Source organism: Canariomyces notabilis (assembly GCF_033297395.1).
Source record: "Canariomyces notabilis strain CBS 508.74 unplaced genomic scaffold N656scaffold_22, whole genome shotgun sequence".
In the NCBI taxonomy this organism is placed as follows: Eukaryota; Fungi; Ascomycota; class Sordariomycetes; order Sordariales; family Chaetomiaceae; genus Canariomyces; species Canariomyces notabilis.
In genome coordinates this window covers 248,181-272,691 of record NW_027041844.1, presented here as the reverse complement: position 1 = coordinate 272,691, position 24,511 = coordinate 248,181, and the positions used below count along the sequence as shown (strand labels likewise).

Here is a 24,511-nt window from a genome sequence, read left to right as displayed (position 1 = left end):
GTAACGCAACTTTTGACGAGCAGAAGCAAGCCTGCAATTGATCAAATGTCGTCTACCGGTCGTGTATGCGGTATTGCGGGTAACGGTTCTCGGCACTCGTTTGACGCACAACATCCTCCAAAAGTTGGGCCGCATGTTGGGCCGCGCGTAGGCTTGACAGGCCTCTTAAGTCGGACTGAGCGGCGAGGATGCGGATACGTACCTTCCTACAACAAGGCTTGTTGGTTCTGTCCACGGAGAATTTTCCGATTCATCAACTACAGTGTGCATGTGCATGTAGGTAGGTTTACCCGGGACTGGCTCCTACGTCCTTCACCCTATCTTTTCTCGGCCCGTTGGGTATCAGATGGGCGGATGCAGCAGTCGTTGGTGTAAGTCCGCCGGGAAAGAAAGGGGTGGATTTCTTGTCGCCAGAGCGGCCCGCTGGTGCAACCATGAGATCCGGTTCGGCTTTTGGCCCTTGCCCAGGTTCGAGAAACATCCATCTCATACATGTATAGAATGTGTATGTACACGTAGAGCAGTGCTGTTCTACCCGCCTGAACCCCTTGCTCTTGGGGGAGGTCGTGTCCTGCCGGCGCTTCGGTTTCGGAGACGAGGGCCAATCAGCTGTGGCGGCAGCCCTCTGCTGGTTGTGAGTGGATGAGAGGGCTGCGGCAGTCTTTGGAGGGGCTCCGGTAGGTATTTCGTATCCATGTACATAGGTAGGTATCAAGGTATGTACATAGTAGTGTGTCGAGAGCGAAATTCAGTTAGTATTTCTGTTGCTCGAAGACAGGAACAAGGAATAGGCAGTGTCAGCTTCAAGAAATCTTTAGAAGCAGTGAGTGCAAGACCGTGAAGCTGACTGCGATCTTTGCATGACGGGATGCGAGATAATCGGTGTGATATGAAGAGGAAGTGCTCGACGCTAAATAAGCGCGGTGCGGTGTCAACCGCTCCGTGCCCAGGGTGATCACTGATCGACTAGAGACCGCATGCACCTCGACCGCGAGAGGAGCTCAGGTACAGTACAATACGGATTACCAAATCCGGTCTGTCCCAATCGTGATGTTGTGAAGTGTTCAGAAGTGCAACGAACCCAGCGGCTATTGTGGATTTGCCGCGGCGTTGAACTCCCGCCATAGGTATCCCAACTGGGCAGATGCTGGCAATTGTTGGTGTAGGATGGAAAGTTCTCCTCATCGAGTGGAAGAGGAACTGGCGCCGTTGCGGGGTCGTTGACAGGGATCTCTCAGGTACCGAGGTACCTATATCACAGTGAGGGGCAGTCTGCAAGCACCCGTTTTGCGGGTCTCCCCGCCGCCCAACCTGCTGTAAGCTCACTGCAGCAAGTACCTTACGGATACGTACATAATTACGCCTCAGTACCTTACGAGACCTGCCTGATGGATGCCACCTTCTGCCGTAGAACCTCGACTTGGCGCCTTCATGTGCTGGATTGATGACCCGGAGTTGCAGTTGAGATTTTGTCGGGCGATATAACGAGAAGAGGGCTAAAGCTCCCATATAATACCTTGCAAGACCAATCGTCTTCCCTTGGTTACCAAGAACTTGGATCGACCCGCTTCGCCTTGACGTAAACCTAGCAGCAGCAGCAGCAGCAGACCGACCCCGCCTGGCCAAACCGCTCGATCCTCACGATTCCACAACTTCAACCCTTCGCGTCAGCCTATTCCGACCTCGCTGAGGCCGAGAGGCAATCTGCTCTCCCTCGCGGGACAGACGCCCACGCCCAGGCGACCATAACAGCGCGAGAACCCGAGCGACTCCTTCCCCGCGCTGAAGCCGACGTCTGCCCAAGATGACGCAACAGGCACCCATGATTTCGGTGCCTCTCAAGGCCACCAACGAGATTGACTGGATCACGCCGCTCAAGTCCTACATTCAGAACACATACGGCGACGATCCCGAGCGGTATGCCGAAGAGTGTGCTACCCTGAACCGCCTCCGTCAGGACATGCGGGGGGCTGGCAAGGATAGCACTGCCGGCCGGGATCTCTTGTACCGATACTACGGCCAGCTCGAACTGCTAGACCTGCGCTTCCCCGTCGATGAGCAGCACATCAGGGTTTCTTTTACATGGTAACTTATCCCTAAGGTTTCCAGGGCGCTTCTGGTGGCCTAGCACATGCGGATTCTGACCTGGGTGGGACATAGGTTCGACGCCTTCACACACAAAGCTACTTCCCAGTACTCGCTAGCTTTTGAGAAAGCCTCCATCATATTCAATATCTCGGCCGTGCTCTCGTGTCATGCTGCGAACCAAACAAGAAGCCAAGATACAGGTCTCAAAACGGCTTACCACTCGTTCCAGGCCTCGGCCGGCATGTTCACCTACATAAACGAGAACTTTCTCCACGCTCCTTCGTCCGACCTAAGCAGGGACACGGTGAAGACGCTCATTAATATCATGCTTGCTCAAGCGCAGGAGGTTTTCCTAGAGAAGCAGATTGCCGACCAGAAGAAGATTGGTCTGCTTGCGAAGCTATCCAGCCAAGCAGCCACACTGTACGGGCAGGCGCTAGAAGGAGTGCAAGAGAATGTCAACAAGGCCATCTTTGAGAAGGTCTGGTTGCTGATGGTGCAGTCCAAGTTCAACTTCATGAACTCCATGGCCCAGTACTACCAGGCGCTTGCCGACGATGACGCCAACTCACACGGTATGGCCATCGCCCGTCTTCAGGTGGCTGAGGGTTTTGCGCGAGAGGCCAACAAGATCGCCAACAATTTCCCGAGCTCCATACCCCCCAGCTCGAATCTTACTGCCGATTGCGGAATTATCTTGGCCGACATTACGAAACGACAGCTTGTATCGGTTCAGCAGAAGCTGAAGGAGCTGACCAAGGATAATGATTTCATCTACCACCAGGTAGTTCCTCCTGAGGCGAGTGTACCTGCCGTGGCCAAGCTACCAGCAGCAAAACCCATTCCTGTCAGCGAACTCTACGCGGGCCAAGATATTCAACGAATTACGGGGCCCGATCTCTTTGCAAAGATAGTCCCGCTTGCCGTCACCGAGTCTGCTAGCCTGTACGACGAAGAGAAGGCGAAACTAGTGAGGGCTGAAACGGAGAGGGTCGACACTGCGAATAGCGAGATGGCAGCGAGTTTGGACTACCTCAGACTACCTGGCGCCCTGCAGGTTCTGAAAGGAGGTTTCGACCAAGAGATTCTTCCCGACGAGGATTTCCGGACTTGGTGCGTTGACGTTGCCGACCACGAAAATCCCGCCAAGATATTTGAGTTCCTACACGCGCAGAAGCAGTCGATAGTGGCTATTCTGGACCGGAGTAGCAAGCAACTCGACATGGAAGAGAGCGTGTGTGAGAAGATGAGGTCAAAATACGAGTCGGAATGGACCCAACAGCCAAGCTCGCGGCTGACTACAACGCTGAGGGGTGATATCAGGAATTACAGGGAAGCATTGGAGGAGGCCGCAAGAAGCGACGGCCAACTAGCCACAAAGCTGCGTCAGAACGAACACGAGTTTGATGAGATGCGCGCCGCAGCCGAGAGCGGAGAAATCGATGCCCTGTTCCAGAGAGCAGTAAGTAGAGGGCGGAAATCGAGCACTGCCAATAGCCCTTCCGGGGAGGGCAATCTGCTGGATGCCGACTTTGACGACGGCGGGCCAAGCGTTATGGAGCAGATTGCGAAGGTGGAGGATATACTCAAGAAGTTGAACCTCATCAAGAGGGAGCGGACCCAGGTGCTCAAGGACCTCAAAGAAAAGGTACGTGATTTGGAAATGGACGGCATCGCCGAGCTGACAAGAGGCAGGCGCACAACGACGACATATCACAAATCCTCATTCTTAACAAGAAGTCCATTGCCAACTACGAGCAACAGCTCTTCCAACAGGAGCTTGAGAAATATCGGCCGTACCAGAATCGACTTGTTCAGGCGACCCACAAGCAGGCTGCCCTGATGCGAGAGCTAACGGTAGCCTTCAACAGCCTCCTGCAGGATAAGAGAGTCCGGGCGGAGCAAAGCAAATACGAGTCTTTCCAACGGCAGCGGGGGGCGGTGATTGGCAGGTACAAGCGGGCATACCAAGAGTTTTTGGATTTGGAAGCCGGGCTGCAGAGCGCAAAGAACTGGTACAAGGAGATGAAGGAGACGGTGGAGAGCTTGGAGAAGAACGTCGAAACTTTTGTCAACAACCGTCGGGCCGAGGGCGCCCAACTTTTGAATCAAATCGAACAGGATCGGGCGGCGAACAAGAGCGCGCAAGCCGCACTGGAGCAGGAGCGGCTGAGGGGCTTGATGGAGCGCATGTCGATGGAACCGCCGTCGTCTTCACCCAAGCCACCCTCGACACGGCCAACGCCGGCTCCCCTATCTTTCAGCCCGGCGGCCATGTACCCCAAGATGAACCTGGTGGGCCAGTATCAAGTTCCGAGCTCACCCCCGCCCAACCAAAGTAGCGTACCGCAGTCATACATGCAGCAGCCAGGGCAGACAGGGTACAACAACATGACGTACAATCCCAGCTCTCTGGGCCGCATTCCGGGGCCAGCATCCCCTCCAGCGACGCAGGCAAGCTTCAACATTGGGCCGATGCGGGGAGGGCCGGCATCTCCGCCGCCGACGCAGACTTCGTTTGCAACGCAAGGCCGATACAGCGGCTATGGGAATCACGGCACCCAACAGCAGCAGCCGCCGCCGCAAACGCCCTCGCAGCAGCAGCAACCGCACGGGGCTTACATACCACCGAACTTTGTGCCCCCACCGCCGCCTCCAGGACCTCCGCCGCTCGGACCCCAGCAAATGATACACTATGGCTCGGATTACTACACAGGCGATCCGAACGCGGCAGGGAGGCCAGGGTCGACGCAGCAGTACATGCAGGCCCAGGCTCCGAGTCAGGATCCCTGGGCTGGGTTAAGTGCATGGAAATGAGCTATGGTTGCGGGGCGGACAAACTTGAGGGTGCACGGGAGAGTGAAAGCGGAAGAGTGTCGATGAGTTCAGGTATATGGCCATTGGAGGTGAATCCACGAGGGTGGGGGCAAAGCTGTGTATTGCGGGCCAGAGTGGTATGGTCCTTGAGATACGCACGCAATATACATACGATGAATGAAGCCTTCTGACGGAATGGTCAGGATTTGATGACCTTCATTCAGAGCGCCGACTTGGTTCATTTGCGTCAGCCCAGATTCTGATGAGTCCTTAACATCTGAAGTCCGTTCCCAACGGCTCCAGACAATTGCTGAATCTAGCTACAGCCGTACACGGCAGCCCGCCCAGATGGACTTCCTGTCTCTGCTCGATCTGACGATGAATCCAACCCGCTCTATCCAAACGCCATTCCTTCTCTACAACCCATTGCGAATGTATATATATAATTATCTATATACCTGCCCCTCGATCATGATGCCTCTAGATCTCCTTGCTCAACTGCACCATCAACTCAGCCAACCTGTTTGACACCTCGGTCGACCGGGGTATATCATGCCCGCCGCCGTGGTCGTACATCTTGCGCTTGTCCTTGTCACAGAAATACGCCAGCTGGATACTCGCCGGCCACCTGGGGTCCTTTGCACCATAGACATGCACCGTGGGGATCTTGATGCGCGCTTGCGGGGGCATGGCTTTGAAATCCAGCCCAAACACATCACTCCCTCTCTCCTCGGGCAAACAATCCGGGTCATGCAGCAACACGGCCGTGTCATCCCACAGCGACATGCCCATCTTGATCTTGTCGCGCTCCTTGGCGAGCTCGGTCAGCCTGCCGGCTTTTTCTTTGAGCAGCGCAACCGTCTGCTCGTGGATTTCGTGCGCTCGTGGAGAGACTGGTAAACCAAGCCCGTCTTCGAGGAAGCCCAAAGGTAACCCCCCGCAGATCAGGATGGCGGCTTTGAAGGGGAGGGGTTCGTCGGGCGTTTCCAGGGCGTGGTAGAGTAGGAAAGTGCCGATTAGAGAACAGCCTTGTGAGAAGCCCATGACGGCGTCAAAGGGACCGTGTTGGTCGATGTAGTCGACTAGCCACTGATGCGCGCCCTGGATGGCGTTGGCGGTGGGTTTGGGCCACCATGTGTAATGCCCGGACTCGAACAGCACGCGGATACCGGGGGCGGGCGCGCAGTGGAAGGGGGCATCGACGAAGTCGAAGGTGAAGGAGGGGGGGAGTTTGGAGCGGAAGGCGACTGGTTCATGGGTTGTGTGGTGTTAGTAGATGTTTGTTTTCGGATCAGTGGTGACAGTGCAGTTGAGATATGAAGCATACGGACCGGTCTGGGCTTTGAAAATGTAGGCGCTTGTGCCTTGGCCGTGGAGCGCGAGGATTCTCATGATGGTGGATAGGCGCTTTATGTACTCGAGATCTTATGTAGGTGAGTTGTCGTTATCGTTTTTACAAGCCTAGATCAAAATGTCTGTCTCGCTGTCTAAGAATAGTGCAGTTTGTCGTTATCATCAACTGCCTAGACTGAGTAGCATGTTACATGTCTATGAAAAGCGCCGAGAATTGAGACATTTGTGGTTTTAAGTAAGGATATGTAAGTGCATGCTATGGCCTATGCTGATTGACGCTGGGCTGATGTCTGCCTCACATAAGCCACCGGGGTTCAACTGGAGAGACTCCGGGCAACACTCAGAGCCTAGGGGGAGCACAGCAACCTAACAGGGAGGAGGGGCCCGGGACTTTTTGTTCGGCATCGGAGTCCGAAAACTGCTAGGCCGGGCCCAAGCCGATGCCCGCATGCCACCTGCCTGCTTGTGGTTGGGGGTTGGGGGCCGGGAATTGGGCTGCGAGGCTGCTTTCCGGGTTTGAGTCTTGAAATTCGTACGAAACTTTGACGTGAGGATTCAAACCATAGATGTGAAATCATTAGATGATCGTGTATATGCTATGCAGTAGTGCCATTTGGAGGCATCCGATGTTCTTGACATTTGATTTTCAGCTTGCTTCCCCCGGACCGATGCTATTAATAACCATGATGAGATATGCAGCAACTAATGTTATGGCACTGGGCAGCTATACCTACTGTATGTCTGTATCTCTATGTGCCAGTTGCCGCCCCTGCATAGAACACCTAGGATCAACTGGCATCTGATCCTGCTGCTCACATGAAAGGGCCATTACAAACAGCTGCCGCCAAAATCAATGGCATGTCCACTGTCCTTGGTGGCAGTAAGATATAGATGAGAAAGGGTTCCTGGCTGGGGACCAAGTCAACTGGTCACGGGCAACCGGTTTCGGAGAACAGACGACTACCTTCAATTCAGGGGCGGACTCTCCTTTTCCTGGGGTGAGCAGGCGAGCCAGGGAATATCCAAGAATCAACTTTCCATCTCACTCGAGCATTGATGCCTAATGAGAACGGCGCTGATAGCGTTAGCTCACATCTCGCACCAACAACCATATGCTTGCCGCAGACCTACCGCATCACGGACGGAGCTCATTGTTGAGCCGCTGCTCAGTAGGCATGGAACCCAAGCAGAGAAATGCAGGTAGGAATTTGGGCCTTGCGCCGCAGCTAAGACCGCCTAGCCCGTTGGAATGTGTCAACCCTCCAACAGCCTCGGCTTCTCGCTGCTCAGTGTTCAACCGTTTGTGAATCTTGCTCCTAGAAGCATGGTCTTGAAGCCATAGGAAACAAAACACCGAGGAAAGAAAGACGAAGCGCCATCGCCATGAGAACGTCTGACAGGAGATCGAAAACCCGACTCCAGCAAATTCCTGAAGCGCTGATGAACCCAGAGACCATGAGGCTAGCGTTAGCGGTGAACTTCCCATCATCGATCCTCTGACGTCAGTCTGCTCCAATGTACGGAGTATGTGATATTAGGTTGTAAACCTACCACCCACATGCCGTGGATGGCTTTACCGTCAGCATGCTCTATTATCACCTCACTGTGTGGGCTAGCTCAGAGGGTGCTGTGCTATGGATGTGCTGTAAGACTTTGAGCCTGCAGGGCTACCGGGATTTTGGTCATGTTGCTTCATAGGGAGGTTGCCGCATGGCTTGCGGCGGCGTATATGAACAAGTCGAGCTCGCCCGCGTGTAAGCCGTACCTGACGAGCTGTTAGCACCTCGACACTCTCACCCTCTGCACAATCCTCTGTTGGCAAGCTCGTATCGGAATCAGCTTGGGGCTCTTGGGACTGTGGGAAACTGGGTGTGCGCGGCATCCCTCCCCGGCTCACTGAATCCAGATGTCTGGGATGCTGATCACGTTGGTTGGCTATGGGAAGCTCCACTGTTGCCTCGGGCTGCGCTTTCTTAGCAGGCTCAAGTGAGTACAATTCCGATAAACCACACTCCAAGCTCCCAGACCTATAGGCAGGTGCTGGGGTGTTGCTAGCCGAGCCTCCTCTGACGGCACCAGCCTCGCAGAGGTTCAAGTGCGGCTCGTCTTGCCGCATTGAGGAAACTTGTGAATCCCGACGGCATTTGCGAATTAGAATAATCAGTGCAAGCGTAACAGCAAGGAGAGTTGTGCTTGCGATAGTTATACCGACGATAGCCCCTGTTGACAGAGCTTCCCTGGGTTCCCGGACGGCATACTGCTTGGCGAACACAAGATTCGTGATGGTCACAGTAGGCTTCGGGGTTATTGGGGTAAGTTCGCTGGCTATGGTAGGCGGCGGAGTTGTTTCCGGAATGAGAGTGCTTATGCATGGTGTCTGCCCTCCCAACGGACGCGTCCATGGGGTGTAACCACTGTTGAGACCGGGTCTTAGTTGATGCTCCTGTGACAAAGAACTCCGAACATACCTGGGGCAACAACTTCCCAAGGCGGAGTAGTAGGCTAAGGGACAGCTGTTCAAGGTAGTGTCTTTCGCATCTAGCGGTTGGGGTTGCACACTTGGGGTGGCGCCAGGATTCTGCGTCGTCTCTGCGGGGGCCAGTGAAGCGAAAGGGCAGCAACTTTCTCTAGCGTTGATGCAGCCAACGAAGGGGGCATAATATACGGTCAGCCCGTCATCGACAAAGGCGTACTCGGTCGACGTGCATGGGTCGCTTGTGGTGGTCTTGCTAACATATGATGTTGAGAACGAAGAAGCAATCGGGCTGACAGGATTCGTTCAGAGACGGTGGCATTAAACGGGAAAAGGGGTAGTACTAACCTAGGCTGGTAGCTCATAGCCGGAGTGTCAGACGACGGACTATTCAGGATACGTAAGCACACAAGGTTCGTGATACCACTGAGATTCTCATACCCAGATTCCGTTGGCCCTGGAAGCGAACTCGACAACGTGGTAGCCGGAGTGTACTCTTCATCCGGATCAGAGGATGACAATATGGTGTCATAGGCCGGGTCATCGGTGTCCATACCCAGAACCCGCGTGTAGAGCGGTGGAGAGGCAGCTCTCGCACCCGTAGACACGGCCCTTCCCCCTCTTTTGAAGCGTCGGAATGTTGGAGAGCGGATGGGGCTCACAATCCGCCCGCGGTGCCGTGAGGCTTTTCCTTCTCCTTCCTCGTCCCCAGGGTTAACGGCTGCATGGAACGCAGCTGAACTGGCTGACTCGTTCATGCTGAGCGGCGGGACTACCGTAGTAGTTTTGGAAGGCTGTTGCAAGATAACGGGCATGATGCAGCTCAACGTGAATTCTTGCACCTTTATTTACCAAGGCTTCGAGAGGAAGGGTTTTGCAGTAGCCGGCACCAACTTGGGCCCAAGGAGAATTTAATAGAGACGCCATGGGGAATCTGTATTCAGACATGACGAGAAGAACAGCTTGTCTTCTGTGAGTTTGAAATGCCAACCTGGCTTAAAGCGGATGTCCTTGTGCTCGACGAGCTTAACACTTGAAGACGTGGCTTGGATCCTGAGAAAATTGAGACGAGTAGAGATAGCGAAGAGTGGCAGCACGGCAACTCGTGAACCTGGGATAAAATAGAAATGGAAAACAAGAGAGATAGCAGAAAGCAGTGTGGCCTATGACCAAGTATCCTCGGCCGGTTTCCTGCTGAACATTACGGATATACATGGTTTCGTTTCGGTTGTATCGAGAGTGTTGTAGGAGATAGCTGTGTCAATCAATAAGAAGATGAACTTGGAGTTCAGACAAATGGTTCTCAACTTGAGTTGTTGCACAAGTTTGCTCGATTGTCCCGCTGTTGTTTGCAAGTGGTTGACTCTCTCCTGCTGTGTTCTTGTGCGATCATCAGATGAAGAGAGAATTGGAGGCAGGAGTCAGCCAAGTCAGTGACACCAGCTTGGCAGCTTGCAGTAGTAGTACCAACTGCTTGGGTCAGACAGTACGCATATCCACAGTATATACTGTACAGAATACCGTACGCTACAGTGTACAGTACTACAAACACCCAGAGCCAAGCTTGTAATTGCATCATTTGGCAGCGGGAGGACCGCTAAACGACCTCTGAAGCTCCCTGAAGCACCCAGTCGCCGACCGCCTAGACAAATAAAACAGTGCGATATTCATTCAACGTCCTCTCCTCTCCTCAGGTGCGATAACGTACACGTCGGCGTGCCCTCCGAATCCAAAGCTGCCAGGAATGGAAAGTTGAAGTAGGTTGATGTGAAGACCATGGCAGACGCCGTGGAGACGGACATTGATAGCGTCAAGTCGGCCGTAGCTGCGGCCTCACTCTCGGATGGAGCCCCATCGCGCCGGAGCAGTGGTCCGCCCGAGCCCAAGAATGTCTTGAATGGGGCTATTGTTGCTGAGCCCATCTTCCCCCCGCTGCACAATGCCGGCGCTGATGCCGATTCGATTGCGGGCGCTTCGCCCCCCTCGCGCAATGGCGCCGGCGGTGTTGCCGATGATAACGACGAGGAAGAGCCTGCTGTGGCCCGCCCTTTCCAGCGTACCTCGAGCCCGGAACCTTCCTCACGTCCAGGCTTGGGAATCAAGTTAGGATTGGCCGCTGAGGACGATGATGACGACGGCGATGACGACGGTGAGGGAGGTAACGGCGAAAGGCCCAACGGCGGCCGCCATGGCCCAGGCCCGCGCCCCAGGCAGATGCAAAAGATGCACCGCTACAGCCTGTACGAGACGGCGAGCCGCTTCTACATCGTCGGCGGCGACGTGACCGAGAAGCGATATCGCATTCTCAAGATCGACCGCACCAACGATGACGCCTCTGAACTGAGCATCACCGACGACAAGACCGTCTACACGCAGAAGGACATGAACCAGCTGCTCGACACCATCGACGACGGCAACAAGGGCACGGGCGGCTTGAAGCTGCGCTGCACCACCTGGGGCCTCCTCGGCTTCATCAAGTTCACAGGTCCCTACTACATGCTGCTCATCACCAAGAAGAGCACCGTTGCTATGATCGGCGGGCACTATGTCTACCAGATTGACGGCACTGACCTGATCCCCCTGACGTCGCCCAACTTCAAGATGGACCAGCGCAACACCGAGGAGTCGCGGTTCCTGGGCATCCTGAACAACCTGGACCTGACCCGGTCCTTCTACTACAGCTACTCATACGATATCACCCGCACCCTTCAGCACAACATTTCGCGGGAAAGGGCTGCCTTGATCAATGGCCAGCCCTGTGCTGCTGACGACGACCTCAACTCCATGTTCGTCTGGAACAACCACTTGCTCCAGCCCGCTGCCAGGGTTCTCAACAAGCCCTACGACTGGTGCAGGCCCATCATCCACGGTTACATTGACCAGGCGGCCGTGTCCGTCTACGGGAGAACGGCCCATATCGCAATCATCGCCCGCCGCAGCCGATACTTCGCCGGTGCCCGCTTTCTGAAGAGAGGAGCCAACGACCTTGGATACGTCGCCAACGATGTCGAGACGGAGCAAATCGTGTCCGAGGCCCTGACTACCTCATTCCACGCGCCGGGCCCCAAATTCTTCGCCAACCCTGCATACACGTCATACGTGCAACACCGCGGCTCTATACCGCTGTACTGGACCCAGGACAACACAGGCGTCACCCCGAGACCGCCCATAGAGTTGAACCTGGTGGACCCCTTCTACACAGCTGCAGCACTTCATTTTGACAACCTCTTTGAGCGCTACGGGGCTCCCGTCTATGTCCTGAATCTGATCAAAGCCCGAGAGCGAACCCCGCGCGAGAGCAAGCTGCTGGAAGAATACACCCGAGCCATCGAGTACCTCAACCAGTTCTTACCTCCCGGCCGCCAGATCATCCATCGAGCATGGGACATGTCGCGCGCCGCCAAGAGCCGCGATCAAGACGTCATTGGCACCCTTGAGTCCATCGCCGAGGACGTCGTGAGGACGACTGGCTTCTTTCAAAACGGAGACGGCCACACCTCGGAGATCCGAGTGCAGAACGGCGTGGCGCGCACAAACTGCATCGACTGCCTGGACCGGACGAATGCCGCCCAGTTCGTCATTGGGAAGCGGGCACTCGGCCACCAGCTCCACGCCCTCGGCATCCTGGGCGACACGACGATCCACTACGACACCGACGCCGTCAACCTCTTCACCCACATGTACCACGACCACGGGGACACCATTGCCGTGCAGTATGGCGGGTCCCAGCTGGTCAATACCATGGAGACGTATCGCAAGATCAACCAGTGGACCAGCCACTCGCGTGACATGATTGAGAGCTTCAAGCGCTACTACAACAACTCGTTCCTCGACGGCCAACGGCAGGAGGCATACAACCTATTCCTTGGCAACTACATATTCGCTCAGGGCCAGCCGATGCTGTGGGACCTCGCCACGGACTACTACCTCCACCACGAAGACCCCCGAGCCTGGCTGGAGAAGCGCAAGCGCGATTATATCAACTGGTACACCCCCGAGTTTCTCGAGCCCCGCGTGCTCCCACCCTACCCGTGCACCACAAAAGCAGCCATCAGCAAACCTGTCTCTGCCTACGACGACTACTGGCTCGAGTACTACCGGCCCTCCACCCTCTCCTCCTTCCTCAAGATGTTCCCTTACAAAATGAACTCAACCATCAAATACATCCCCTTCAAGTCCACCCAGGACGGCCGCTACGACCTCAGCCCGTTTCGCGTGCGCACCGATTCAGCCGACGGCGACGCCCAAGACAGAAAAAGGGCCAAAAAAGAAGTCACCATTGTCGCACCGCGCGACCTGGCTCGCATCGCCGACCACGCTGAGGCGTCGTCCGTCTACGAGAAGGCGCCCAGTCCCAGTACGAACGGTGGCGGTTCAGGTAGTAGCAACCCCGACACCACCAGCGCCAACCGCGGCATCTCCCTGCACCGCTGGCTGCAGCAGGGCGGCACCCCCCACCCGCACCACCACCACCACAATGGCATCATGAAGGACACGGCCGCTTTCACCAACCACAGCGGCGGCAGCACAACCGAACAACCACCTAAGTCCTCCCACCACGCTACCAACAACTCGGAGCCAGGACAAGGGCATAAACAGACCCCGCTGGAAAAATCCCGCGCCGCGCAGTGGACTTTTGCCCAGGTCGTCCACTCGAGCCTGAACCCGTCCGTCTCGGCGGCCGAGGCCGACGACTACGCCCGCTACGTCAGCCACCCGCAGAACCTGCCGCTGGTCGTTTCGGCCGAGCTCCCCGCCGACAACGAGATTGAGCCCGAATACCTCGAGTACGTCAACAGCGGCTATGGCTATGGCAAGTCCAACTCCAATGGCGGTGGCGGCGGCGGCGGTATGTGGTACTCGCAGCATCATCAACACCATCACCATGACCACCATGACGGAGGAGGTGGTGGAGGAGGGAGCGTACTCTCGCGGGCGGTGCCACATAGGGGGTATCTTGGCTTTGGAGGTGCTGGTGGGGCAATCAATGGGGAGGAGAAGATGAACGGTGGTGGTGGTGGTGGTAATGGTAATGGGGCAGTGAACGGGCTGAGTGGAAGCGGGGAGGAGGACTCGGACAGGGCGCTGTACGAGGAGACGGTGCGCGTGGCCGAGAACCCGCTGACCGTCACCGAGGAGGACGCGCAGAAGAAGCGGTACAAGGCCTACAGGAAGTGGCTGAGGGGCAAGAGCCTGTTCAAGCAGCAGCCGGTGGACTAGGAGTCCTCGCCTTGTCTGTCGCCGACTTCGCCTGTTTTTGGCTACTACCTTGATGAATGGGTCGGGATGTAAAAGGGTGGTTGTGTGCTCCTTCGCTTGGGACAGGAAGGATTCTGCTGTCTAGACGGCTGACGGCGGTGGCGATGGTGATTCCTGGCCGGGGAAGAGCCCTGCTAACGCGGGTTCCTTCTCGATCACAGGAGCGACGTGCTCGGCAAGGTCGATGTTGCCTGTCTTGAGAACCGCGGCGAGCATCTTGGAGCAGGTGAGCAGTTCCTGCTCGATGAGGCTTTGCGAGGTTGCGGCCGGCGGCGCGCTGTTCTTTTCACTATCATGGCTGGGCAGATGCAACCAGCACAGGACAAGGGCGTTGATGATTTCGTCTTGCCAGGGGGAGGCGGGGATTCTGGGCCAGCAGTTTGCCAGCACTGCCTGGAGGGCCTGGATGGCCGCGAGGAGGGTTGCGGGGCCCATAGGGGCAAAGGGATCGGCCATTATGGCCGACAGCATTGGTATCAGGTCCTGCACGGGTGTCGGGTGAGCTTCTTCTTCTGGTCTCAAGGGGTGTATGTCAGACAGCTCACCTTGAGGTGCTTCACAGCGTGGATACCCATCTGGTTCAGAATCAGCGCCGTTTGCTGACAGAGAACTTCCACGATGCTGATGTACTCCTTGGCGTGGAAATATGCCATAAAGACACCCTCGCGCAGCATCTTGTCTAGCAGCCGGTTCTTTGGCCCGTTGCGGACGCCGTCGTGACTGGTTGTGGCGGGCTGCTTATCTGCCAGGCGGAGCAGCACCGTGTAGGCAGGGACAAGAAGCTGTATGGATTCGTCGGTCGGTGTCAGGCTGGGGAGATAGGCTAGCGTGGGGAACACTGCATCCTCAAAGAGCTTTCCTAGGCCGTTATTGTGGAGGATATGGTTCGGAATTTTGGTAAGGAAGTCGGCGAGAATTAGCAGGCCCAGTCGACGAACGGGAGTGCTGGAATCGTCCACTAGGGTGAGCAGGACCGGAGTGAAGAGCGGCCAGAGTTTTGCAACGAGTTGATCCTTGATGAGGCGTGGCGTGGCGTGCCGTTGTGTTAGCATAACTAGATACCCCTTCCCAAAAATCCTTACTGAATCAGAACATGGGTCCAATCAAACAAACATACATCTGCTTCGCTGACTGCCCAGGCAGCAGCAGTGATTGCTCTGAGATCGGTGTACTTCCACGGCTTGGTCCGGGGCGAGTCGTCCGGTATGTTACTGCCGTGGCCGCCCCGACTATCTGTGTCAGGATACTCTGCTTTCCGGCCGGATGCTGTAACGGAGGGCGGCTTGGATTTGGAGAAGAGCGGGCGCAGGTACTGTCGAAGAACCGTCTCGCCGATGAACCGTTCCTTGGTCAGGCTGTTGTGGTTGATATCAAATTGGTGTACGAGGAGTGCCCTTGCTGTCGTTGCAGTGTCCGGGCTCGTCCACTCTTGAGACTCGTCTGTGAATGCAAGCAGCGTAAGGAGCACGTCGTCATCGCCGAGCGGGACTCCGTTGGCGTTGACATGCTTTGCGAGGGCTTCGAGGACTGCCAAACCGGGCCCGGAGACGGCTTGACAGTGTTCAAGTCGCTGCTTCAGGGCCTTTTTCAGGTCATCGTCAAAAGCTAGGGAAGGTTGAAAAGTAGTAAGTTTCAGCAGCAGAGATAAGTCGAAAACCAAGGATTCATACCTGCTGGCAGCTCTGCATTTCCTTCCTTGAAGGGCTTCAAGGAGACTCGCGGTGCGATGACCCGCTCTATGATGCTCGCCAGCGCCAGGACGACGCTGGACTGATCTCCTGATTCCTCGCGGATGCGTTCGCCGCAGCGCAGATATGCCAGGATTTGCAGCAGTGAGTGCCGTACTTTCGTCGTCTCCTGGCATGTGTTAGCCAGTTGTTGAGATTCACGCCCTGAAGAGAGACGACTCACTTGAGATTCTGTCGACTCGGCCGTACCCAGCGTTCTCTCAGCAATACTCAGGAGTTCTTTAAGAGTATAAGAGGGCAGCTCATCTTATAGCATAATATAATGTCAGATGTTGAACACCTTCAACCTGAATTGGGGATTTGATAATGGGACAAACGTTGGATAAATTCAGAACATTCCTCCTCGATTATCGTGGGTTTGTCAAGATCAACATCGGCGTCAGAGTTGAACTTCGTTCCCATTGTGACGTGCCGATAAACGATCAAGGCTGAGGTCAATGTGAAGATCGGCAGTATCCTCGGAATAGAAGCTAGATGCAAGACAATGTGAACAGATATCTCCGCTTGTGAGAAGGAAAGAGAAGAAATGGCTTTTTGATGTGTAAGGTAACTGAGGTGTTGCCCAAGAACCTGGAAAGTTCGAGTTGCTGGTGTTCCAGGCAGCGCCAATCTGCCATCAAGTGCCTGGACGGCTGTGGAGCAGGGAGCAATGGTGCTGAAAGTGCGCTGATAATTAGCGGCAAGCCCACTATTTCAGTGATACAGGCGCCTAGAGCACAGAACACGGTGCAGATATCAGGCGTACCTAACTAGGTTACTTGCTTCCCCTGATTTTTGTCTACTGTGAACTGTGCCTAAGGTACTTTCCACAGGGCAATACATGACCATCAAAAGTGAGTATGAGAGCAGGCCTCATGAAAACAGCATCTGGGTATTCCATTCCTTTTATGACCCGGCTCCATTCGCGCCTTTCCTATGCTCGAGATACCTATCTTAGGTCAAGGTTCAACGCTTAATGAATGCCCAGCTCCCCCCTCCTCTTCCTGACTTCCTCAACAGCCCCTGCCGGGTCCGTGGCCTTCGGATTCCGCAACTGCCAAGCTAGCGCAACATCCAGCGCCGCCGCCATCCACTTGCCCGGCTTCACCCCAAGCTCTTTGGCCAAAAGCTTGCCATCAACCAGACGCTTGATCGAGGGCGCGTTCATGACATCCAGCTCGGCGAGGTGGTCCAAGAACTGCTGCCACTCGGCCAGCACCGCCTCCCTATCACTCCCGGCTCCTCGTCCAGCCACATCAACGAGAACGGCAAACAGCACCTGAAGGCGCCAGTGTCCACCACGGCCGTCCCAGTCTCGGATAGCCATGCCGAAGCGGTCTCGCTCGTTGACGCCTTCCTTCTTGTCGCGCACTACCGTCATGAGCTCGACGATGGCCGGGCGGTGACGGTGGGCGGCGGTGATGAGGTCGCAGAGCTTGTTGGGTGCTTTGAAACCCTCCCTGGCAGCTTGCGTCGGGAGCGGCAGCGACGCCTTGCCCGACGGCAACGGGGGCTCGTCGGGCAGCTGTTCCCATGGTGTGAGGGTAGCCAGCGCCCACGTATAGTATCGCGCCTCCTCGCTCGTGACGAGCACGTCGTAGATGGAGCCGGGGGTTTTATTCCTCTCCAGAAAGTTCAGGCACTCGTAGGCGGCACTCCACGTAGCTGTATCTGGGGCCGGCATGTTAGGTCGTTCGGGGTCGGTAAAGACCGCATGGTAAAGTCCCAGCCTGTCGATGAGTCTCAGCGACGCAACGGGATTCAGGCCTGTATCAGAGGTCAGTCTCCATGAAGAACATCACAAAACAAGGAGAAGGCAGAGTGCCAACCCCAAAACTCAGAGAATACTCACCCTTCAGCATCTTCTCCAACTCAACCCCGATCCTCTCCCGGCTGATCTTAACCTTCAAATTCCCCAGCACCCTCGCATCACCCATAACCCTCTCAGCCTCGGCATCAATCTTAAACCCAAACCGACTAGCAAACCTCACCAGCCTCAACACCCTCAACGGATCATCCAGAAACGTCTGCAGTGGCTCCATCGGCGTCCGAATCAACCCCCTCCTCAAATCCTCCACCCCGCCCACAAAATCCTCCACCTGTCCCGTACGCAGATTATAAAACAGCGCATTAACCGTCGCATCCCTCCTCAGTGCATCCTCCTCCGGCGTTCCAAACTCCACAATCGGATTCCTACTGTCCTCCGTATACGTCTCCTTACGCAAATTCACAAAATCCACATCCAACCCACACAGGCGAATGGTGCTCGTGGCGAGATGCTTGGACTTGTCCGGGTTGCGGGGCACCGTGTGCAGGCGGCCGACGTCGTCGTTCCCGAGGTTGTGGCGCGCGCGGTGTGAGGGAATGTCGCAGTAGTCGCGTAATCCGTCCACAAAGGACTCCCCCGTCATGGCGTTGATGGCCGTGTCAATGTCGTGCGACTCGATCCCCAGCAGCTTGTCCCGCACCCACCCACCCGCCCAGCGCAGTTCTAGAGGGGAGGGGAGGTTGCTGTTGGGCTGGGAGTCGATGAATTTGGCGGCTTCGAGGAGAAGGGTTTTGAGTTGTTCCTCGCGCGGGGTGAGTGTGATGGTGAGGGGTGGACCTTGAGGGGCCGCCATTGTTGTCGTTGTTAGTTGCTTGGGAGAATTTGGGGTAGATGTGGGTGAGGATGCAGATGTTGTTCCTCTTATTGCTGGTCTCTTGGACGAATTCGGAGTCAATGTAGGTGAGGGCGGAGATGATGTTGTTTGTGGTGTTTGTGGTGTTTGGGTTGGTGATAAGGCGCCAAATTTGCGCTTCATGGAGAAGATACAGTAACAGTTTATCTTCTGCGATGCCCTCGTGGGGTTGAGTCGGGCAAGGCGATAAAACATCTAGTCGAAATTGGTTGCTTTATGAGAGGCTCATGTTTCCCTTGGGAGCTCACTCTCACTCGTCGCTTTATGACTCGAATGAGTCAACTGAAACGGAGCTTCAAGTTAGCAACGCAAGCACGTGCTTGATGTACCTAATTAGTTGGTGCAACACTACTTGATCTTGAATTGATCGTGTTTGAGCAACCGGTCCCTGATTTGGCTGCGAGTATTGTGGTTCAAGATGGTGTTTGACATCCAAGGTTGCCGTGAGAGATCCAAGTTGACCTGCACCTGAAGGCTAAACCAAAACCGTACATAGGTATATCGAACCAGGACTGTGTGATGTACTGTGCAGCACCCCTTAAGTTTGAATGCGGACCACCATCATGCCGATGCCTCCGTACGAGCAACGTATATACACTACGAGTCCATCTACTAGTACTTCTATTCCAGCGGAGGGCGAGACTAAAACACTCCTAGCAAGACTCCACCAGATGCGACTCTAAGAATCCCACTTCCCTCTCCTTCAATACACAACATCCACGCGCCTCTTGGTATTACCGTCCCGTACCCCTTTCCTAAACCAAAAACCTTAGATCCTCACGCCACGGCGTCTCCAGTCGTTTGTATCCCTTCTGCTACCTGAATTGGTGCAGCTGCAGGCGGCGGCGCCTCCTCCGCTTTCGGGGGCTCCTCCTCCAACGCCAGATCAGCCCTCAGGTTTGGCAAGAACCTATCAATCCTCTTCCACGTTTCATTCCATAGATCCTCCCGCTCCGGATTCTTGTTGGGCGGCACCAAGTATCCGTTGCTGGACATGATGAGGAGCACGTTCTTCAGGTTCTCCGGCACGGCTTCCTCCTAAAACACAACCACCTGCATCAGCCACTCTGGTCCTGCTGAGAAAACTCTGTGCTTTGCAGAAATGAAATCAAACTTACCAAGCTGTCCCCTTGCCCGCTATTCATGAGCCGGTCCATGATCTCAATGATTTTTAGCCACAAGTCGAGCATGCCGTCCCATTCGGACAAAATCACCAGGTACTGCAAGAACACCTTGGAAAGCAGCGACGCCGCCTGCACACGTGTCTCGCTCATGCCATCGCGGTCCGACGAAAACACCTCGGGCTTCAGCAGTCGCAGGATGAGCGGGAAGAGCACCTCCCCAAATATGGCCGTCCACTCTTCGTGGTCGCTTGACGTCAGCTCTGGCGATAAGAGCGACCGCTGCAGCGAGGTAAAGGCCAGATGCCGCACTTCGCGGCAGGGGTTGGTGCATTGCGTCGTCAGGGCCTGAAAGATTGGCAGCCAGTAGGCAGACCATGCTTTTGCTTCTTGTTAGCTCCCGCGCACGTAATATTGAGCCTGCAGACGGCAGAGACGGCTTACCTTCGTTGCTCTCCAGGTGAGACTGCTTCATGAGATGCGGGATGCGGGTAGTCAAGCGATAGATGTTCTCCACGGCCTTGACGCCCCGTTCTACCACAGCATTCTCACTATCAACTCACAGTCAGCACTTAATTATCTCCACATAGAAGAAGAAAGAGTCGGACCTCGGTTTCTCCTGCTTTACAGGCCTCCCTCCCTTCCTCCCCTGTCTCCGGTCGTTCTTCTGCTCCGCAACGGCGCCCACGCTAGCCATCGAGGCAAACTCATTCAGCAGCGCCAGAGCCGCCTCGTAGTTATCCGCCATGATGGCCGGTGGCGTGGCCGAGACGCCGCTCTCCAGAATGGCAAATACCACGGGCGCTGACTCGGCATGCACTGCGAGTGCCTGTAGTATTGCCCAGAAATCCGGCGACGTCATGATCTCATTCCTCATCGGGCTCGGCTTCTCGATGCAGAGCTTGAGTCCGCGCAGGACAAGGCCGGACGTCTTGACTAGCGTGTCATTAGGGAAGCTTGAAACGGTGTGCAGGAGAATAGGGACCCGGATGTAGTCGTAGTCCTGGCAGCGACATTGGAGTGAGCAGATCTTTCCTAGCAGTAAAAATGCATGGAGAAGGAGCCTTACGTAGCTAGCCTGAAGTAAGGAGAAGAGGTAAAAGGTTGCCCGCTCAATGAGAATCGGGTGGTACCGCGGCACATCCCTCAGAATAGCCTGGATCGCCTCTGTCACTCGTTTCCCGAGGAGCTCAACGGTACTATCGTCGCGCAGAGCGAGTACAGTGCAGAATTCAAGGATGTAAACCAAGGCAGGGTCATAAACAGCGCTTCTCTGCCGCGGTTTCTGGCCATTGGCTTGAGAGGGAGGAATGTTTTCGGCCTTGACCGTTATCACAACTGACCCGCTGTCTTCAGGAATCTGGTCAAGCAGAGCGTCGACCAGAGCCTCGAGGCTACTGCTAGGAAGATTTCTACACCAGGGTCAGATATTGCCGCGAAGGAAAAGCTCGACGACTTACGCAATGTTAGCAAATACATCACCCATGTGGCATTGGTTCACGCAATCCACGGTGCAGAGCGTGCTCTCCAGCTCCTCGTCAGACGGTTCGGGCGGGTCGTCAGCGGCATAGCTCGAAATGTACGACGTAAACGCCGAGAAGAAGCCCGACTCGTTCTGCTTAGCGCCGCGGTCAACCACTTGCGACGGCGGTTGCAGGGGGATCGATGGTAGCGCAAGCTTGTCAGCCTCCGTGGAAAAGAACGGAGGTATGAGCTTGTTCACAAAGAGGTTGAGCCATATACGGATGATCTTGTCCACATTAGCGCGGTCGCAAATACGCATCGTACACCAGAGAAAATACTCACATGCTTCCAGCTCTTCTTAATGACGTGCTCGGAGCCCGTAATGACACGGAACAACACCAGCGTAGCTAGCTGCGGCCGGACATCTCTGCCAAACTTGACGGCCAGCTCGCTTACCATGACGCTGTTGTCGCCAACCTGCACCTCGGTATTGAGGGACGTATTGGAGAGGGTCTCGCTGCTTAGCGTCGAGATGTACGAGAGCCGGTAGATGATCTCGTCCAGCGCCTCCGAGTTGCCGTACTTGGTCGCAATCCGCGCACACTCGTCGAAGCCAGTAATGACGCGGGCATAGACCGTATCATCAGTAGCTGACATGAACACGAAGAAGAGACATGAAACGATGGGATTCCAGGTCGTGGCGAACAGGTCTGCGTCGTAGATGTTGGTGTCGCAGAGCACAAGTGGGCCAGCTGACTCGGTCTTGAGCAGCAGCTCCTTCCAGGCATAGTCAAACGCGCGCTTGTTGTCATGCTCATCTGGGAGGATGATCTCGTTGGTTTTGATTGCGTCGAAGATGTCCTGAAGATAGTCAGGCGGGAAGTCCTGACCACCGTTCTGGCCCCTAAGGTTGCGGGAGAAGTCGGCATAGGCCATGCGGGCCTGGTTTTTAATCGTGGGGTTATGCTGATCAGTATTTAGCATGATGATGGCATATGTGAGGATAAAGACAGAGTCCTTGTTTGCCACGCCTTCAGGGACCGAGCTGGCGCAGTATTTTTCCGAAAAGGAGGTGACAATGCGCTCAATCAACGGCGACTCGCCAGGGAGACGGAACGTTTCTAGAACAACTCGAAGAGCCTCGTCTACCCGCTTGCCGGTGAAATCGAATTGGTCCATGAAGGCATCCAGGATCGCTTCGTTGCCCTTCTTCGACAGGAATTCGCCTAGGATCTTTTTATTGATCCTCGACGTCCCTTTCAAGAACTTGGCGACGCACTGCGGATCGCTGGCATTGTCAATCACGGCCTTTTCTTGGAGATAGGCAAGGCCGCCCTTAGGGTTCTCGTTGAACATGGTGGTACCCTTGATGATGAGCCTTTTCCTGCGCCTCCTCTCCCTCAGCATTTCCGGGTCAGGGTATCCATCCGTCTCGGGTGTCTGATCTAGTCTCTCCGCTATAAACTGTATGAAGCGTAGAAGGGCATCAAGGCAGAGCGGCGGAACGCTCGTCGTGCTCCAGGTGGCCGAGTCGGGAAGCGCATTCCTCGATAACAGGCCAACCAGATCTTCGCACAGATCCGCGCGATCTTCGTCGCAGTCGTAGTTGACAAAGAGTTCAACCATGAACGTAGGCATGCGCGCCAAGACGCCAATATTTTCAACCATTGCCTGTCTTGCATCGGGTTTGCGAGCGCTGCCCTCCAGACCGAGTTTCTGACGGTCCTTAACAGCCACGGGGGTGGAGCGGCCACTGCTGGCTTGTGACGGGGAAGGCTTAACCAGCTTTGGGGACTGCGGGATGCCCGAGTAGAGGCTTGGGTCGATCCCTGGCTCTCGGGGAATTTCCACAGCGGGGTGAAGGCAAGCTACAAGATACGACAGATACAGCTCCTGTTGCAGCTTGAGAACTCCTCTGCATGTTGAGAGCAGCGTGCTCGCTACAATCAGCGCTTCTTGCAACACAGCCATGTTGTCGGACCGGACGAGCTGGAAAAGATAGCAACACAGCTGATCCTCCGCGATAGTCGCCAGCGCAGGATGGCGGGCGATTGAGGGCCCTGCCACTTCCAGCGCGACATGGATGATGCGCAGAGCCATGACTCTCATCTGATCAGGGTGTTTCCGGTCGTGAGGATCCAGGAAGCTCACCAGCACGCGGAAGAGCTCCCGCACAGAGGGAAGAGAGTAAGGGCGGAGATCGACCGATTCGGAGCTGTCAGTAACAGAACTTGTGCTCGGTCGTCCGGCATCCGCGCTTGCCCTGGCGCTCGCGCTCGCAGGGGCGGCCGAAGCGCTGCCAGCCTTCTCCGAGCTTGATGACCGCCTTGGCTCCACAGAGGGCTCGGGAGCTTCGCTAGCTTCGTTCTGCTGCTCCCCTGAAGCAAGTACACCGGTACCGTTAGTTTCCGGGTCCATCTTGACATTATTCATGTCTCCGCTTGTCTGGCGGTCCAGCGCCTCGCTTTCCTCACCAGCCTCTTCCTCAAGATGTTTCAGATCCTCGAAGATGATCTGCACCATCCGCACCATGGATGCCTCGGCTGTCCGGCGCAGCACCTCTGAGAAGCGCGGGCGTGAGCAGATGGTCAGACCGCGCCCCATCATGTCGCACACGCTTTCGTCGCTCAGAATATCGCCTCCCGGTCCCGACATCATATCCTCCATCAAGTGTAAGATCATGAGCAGGACCACTTCCTCCTGGGCCGGGTCGCTGATGTCGAACTGGCAGTGCGTAATCGCGGCAGACAAGGACTGCATGGCGAGGGCAAATCGAGGCGAGATGGGGGCGATAAAGCCGTAGGCTAGGAACTTTTGGATGGCTCGCAGAGCGAGGACCGTGACGGGCGCAGCGGTGCCCTTGGCTTGAATGATTTGCAGGAACGGGTATAACAGCACCAAGGAATCGAACTTGTGGATGTCTGTCGGCCCTTGTCAGCAAGATGCAGCCCAAAAGCACCTCTGGTGGTGCCATAGGTACCTTTGACGCCTGCCAGCTCCTGGCGCAACCTCCCAAAGCCCGAAATCAGGGGATTGTCCTGCATGCTCTTGCCCTTCTTCCCCCTTAACCCCCACCGATTCGTAGCCACGTCGCTCGAAGTGTCTCCAAGCGGATCGGTTGCCGAGGACTTGCGGTCGCGGCGGGTCCCGGGACCCGGAGGCACGAGCTGGATTAGGTTGGGGCTGCCGCCGAGGATGGCCGACACGGACGAATGCGGCGAGCGGGCATGTTTCTGGAGAGCCGAAGAGATGGCTATGCACTCAGATATGACGAGAGACACGGGGTCAACGGCTACCGACACAGGACGGCTCCGATACTGCATGCGCGAGGAAGTTGCCAAGGTCCGTCGAGGAGGCGGCGTCCCGGGTCTCGCTGGCAGAACCGGGTCCATTGGTGGGGCATGCTGGACATCTCGACTCATGCTGGAGAGAGACAAACGCTGCCTCGCGGCGAGGGCCAATTATCCTCGAGATCCGAGCGATTTATGAGTGTTGTTGGCTGCCGCGGTGTCTCGTGGCTCGCGAACA

General features: G+C 55.8%; 7 protein-coding genes across 7 annotated transcripts; 2 read left to right on the top strand and 5 right to left on the bottom strand.

The window, feature by feature from the left end:
• Positions 1 to 1,804: 1,804 nt before the first annotated feature.
• N656DRAFT_770619 (BRO1-domain-containing protein) lies at positions 1,805 to 4,905 on the top strand (the record flags this gene model as incomplete). The annotated part of the gene is made up of 3 exons (XM_064813788.1): positions 1,805 to 2,085; positions 2,161 to 3,736; positions 3,784 to 4,905. 3 exons carry the CDS (start codon positions 1,805 to 1,807, stop codon positions 4,903 to 4,905), a joined length of 2,979 nt encoding a protein of 992 aa, XP_064667498.1.
• A 504-nt stretch (positions 4,906 to 5,409) lies between these two features.
• N656DRAFT_736851 (uncharacterized protein) lies at positions 5,410 to 6,592 on the bottom strand (the record flags this gene model as incomplete). The annotated part of the gene is made up of 2 exons (XM_064812732.1): positions 6,237 to 6,592; positions 5,410 to 6,152 (listed from the first exon to the last, which is right to left on the bottom strand). Coding segments are annotated over exons 1-2 (804 nt in total), but the record flags the coding sequence as incomplete, so codon positions are not given.
• A 2,096-nt stretch (positions 6,593 to 8,688) lies between these two features.
• On the bottom strand, positions 8,689 to 9,720 carry N656DRAFT_309581 (uncharacterized protein). Its single transcript, XM_064809193.1, has 3 exons — positions 9,173 to 9,720; positions 9,080 to 9,118; positions 8,689 to 8,983 (listed from the first exon to the last, which is right to left on the bottom strand). Exons 1-3 carry the CDS (start codon positions 9,544 to 9,546, stop codon positions 8,926 to 8,928), a joined length of 471 nt encoding a protein of 156 aa, XP_064667496.1. The 5' UTR covers positions 9,547 to 9,720; the 3' UTR covers positions 8,689 to 8,925.
• Positions 9,721 to 10,507: 787 nt separating this feature from the next.
• On the top strand, positions 10,508 to 13,951 carry N656DRAFT_715042 (uncharacterized protein; the record flags this gene model as incomplete). The annotated part of the gene is made up of 2 exons (XM_064812022.1): positions 10,508 to 13,587; positions 13,786 to 13,951. The coding sequence occupies 2 exons, from the start codon at positions 10,508 to 10,510 to the stop codon at positions 13,949 to 13,951; spliced, it is 3,246 nt and encodes a 1,081-aa protein (XP_064667495.1).
• A 120-nt stretch (positions 13,952 to 14,071) lies between these two features.
• Positions 14,072 to 16,140, bottom strand: N656DRAFT_800499 (uncharacterized protein; the record flags this gene model as incomplete). Its single annotated transcript, XM_064818019.1, has 6 exons — positions 14,072 to 14,473; positions 14,536 to 15,003; positions 15,108 to 15,595; positions 15,661 to 15,847; positions 15,902 to 15,984; positions 16,056 to 16,140. 6 exons carry the CDS (start codon positions 16,138 to 16,140, stop codon positions 14,072 to 14,074), a joined length of 1,713 nt encoding a protein of 570 aa, XP_064667494.1.
• Positions 16,141 to 16,690: 550 nt separating this feature from the next.
• N656DRAFT_791459 (poly A polymerase C-terminal region-like protein) lies at positions 16,691 to 18,338 on the bottom strand (the record flags this gene model as incomplete). The annotated part of the gene is made up of 2 exons (XM_064816977.1): positions 16,691 to 17,484; positions 17,570 to 18,338. 2 exons carry the CDS (start codon positions 18,336 to 18,338, stop codon positions 16,691 to 16,693), a joined length of 1,563 nt encoding a protein of 520 aa, XP_064667493.1.
• Positions 18,339 to 19,175: 837 nt separating this feature from the next.
• N656DRAFT_800497 (Sec7-domain-containing protein) lies at positions 19,176 to 24,405 on the bottom strand (the record flags this gene model as incomplete). The annotated part of the gene is made up of 8 exons (XM_064818018.1): positions 19,176 to 19,436; positions 19,517 to 19,899; positions 19,964 to 20,070; positions 20,128 to 20,522; positions 20,589 to 20,931; positions 20,980 to 21,269; positions 21,326 to 23,904; positions 23,964 to 24,405. The coding sequence occupies 8 exons, from the start codon at positions 24,403 to 24,405 to the stop codon at positions 19,176 to 19,178; spliced, it is 4,800 nt and encodes a 1,599-aa protein (XP_064667492.1).
• Between the last annotated feature and the right edge of the window lie 106 nt (positions 24,406 to 24,511).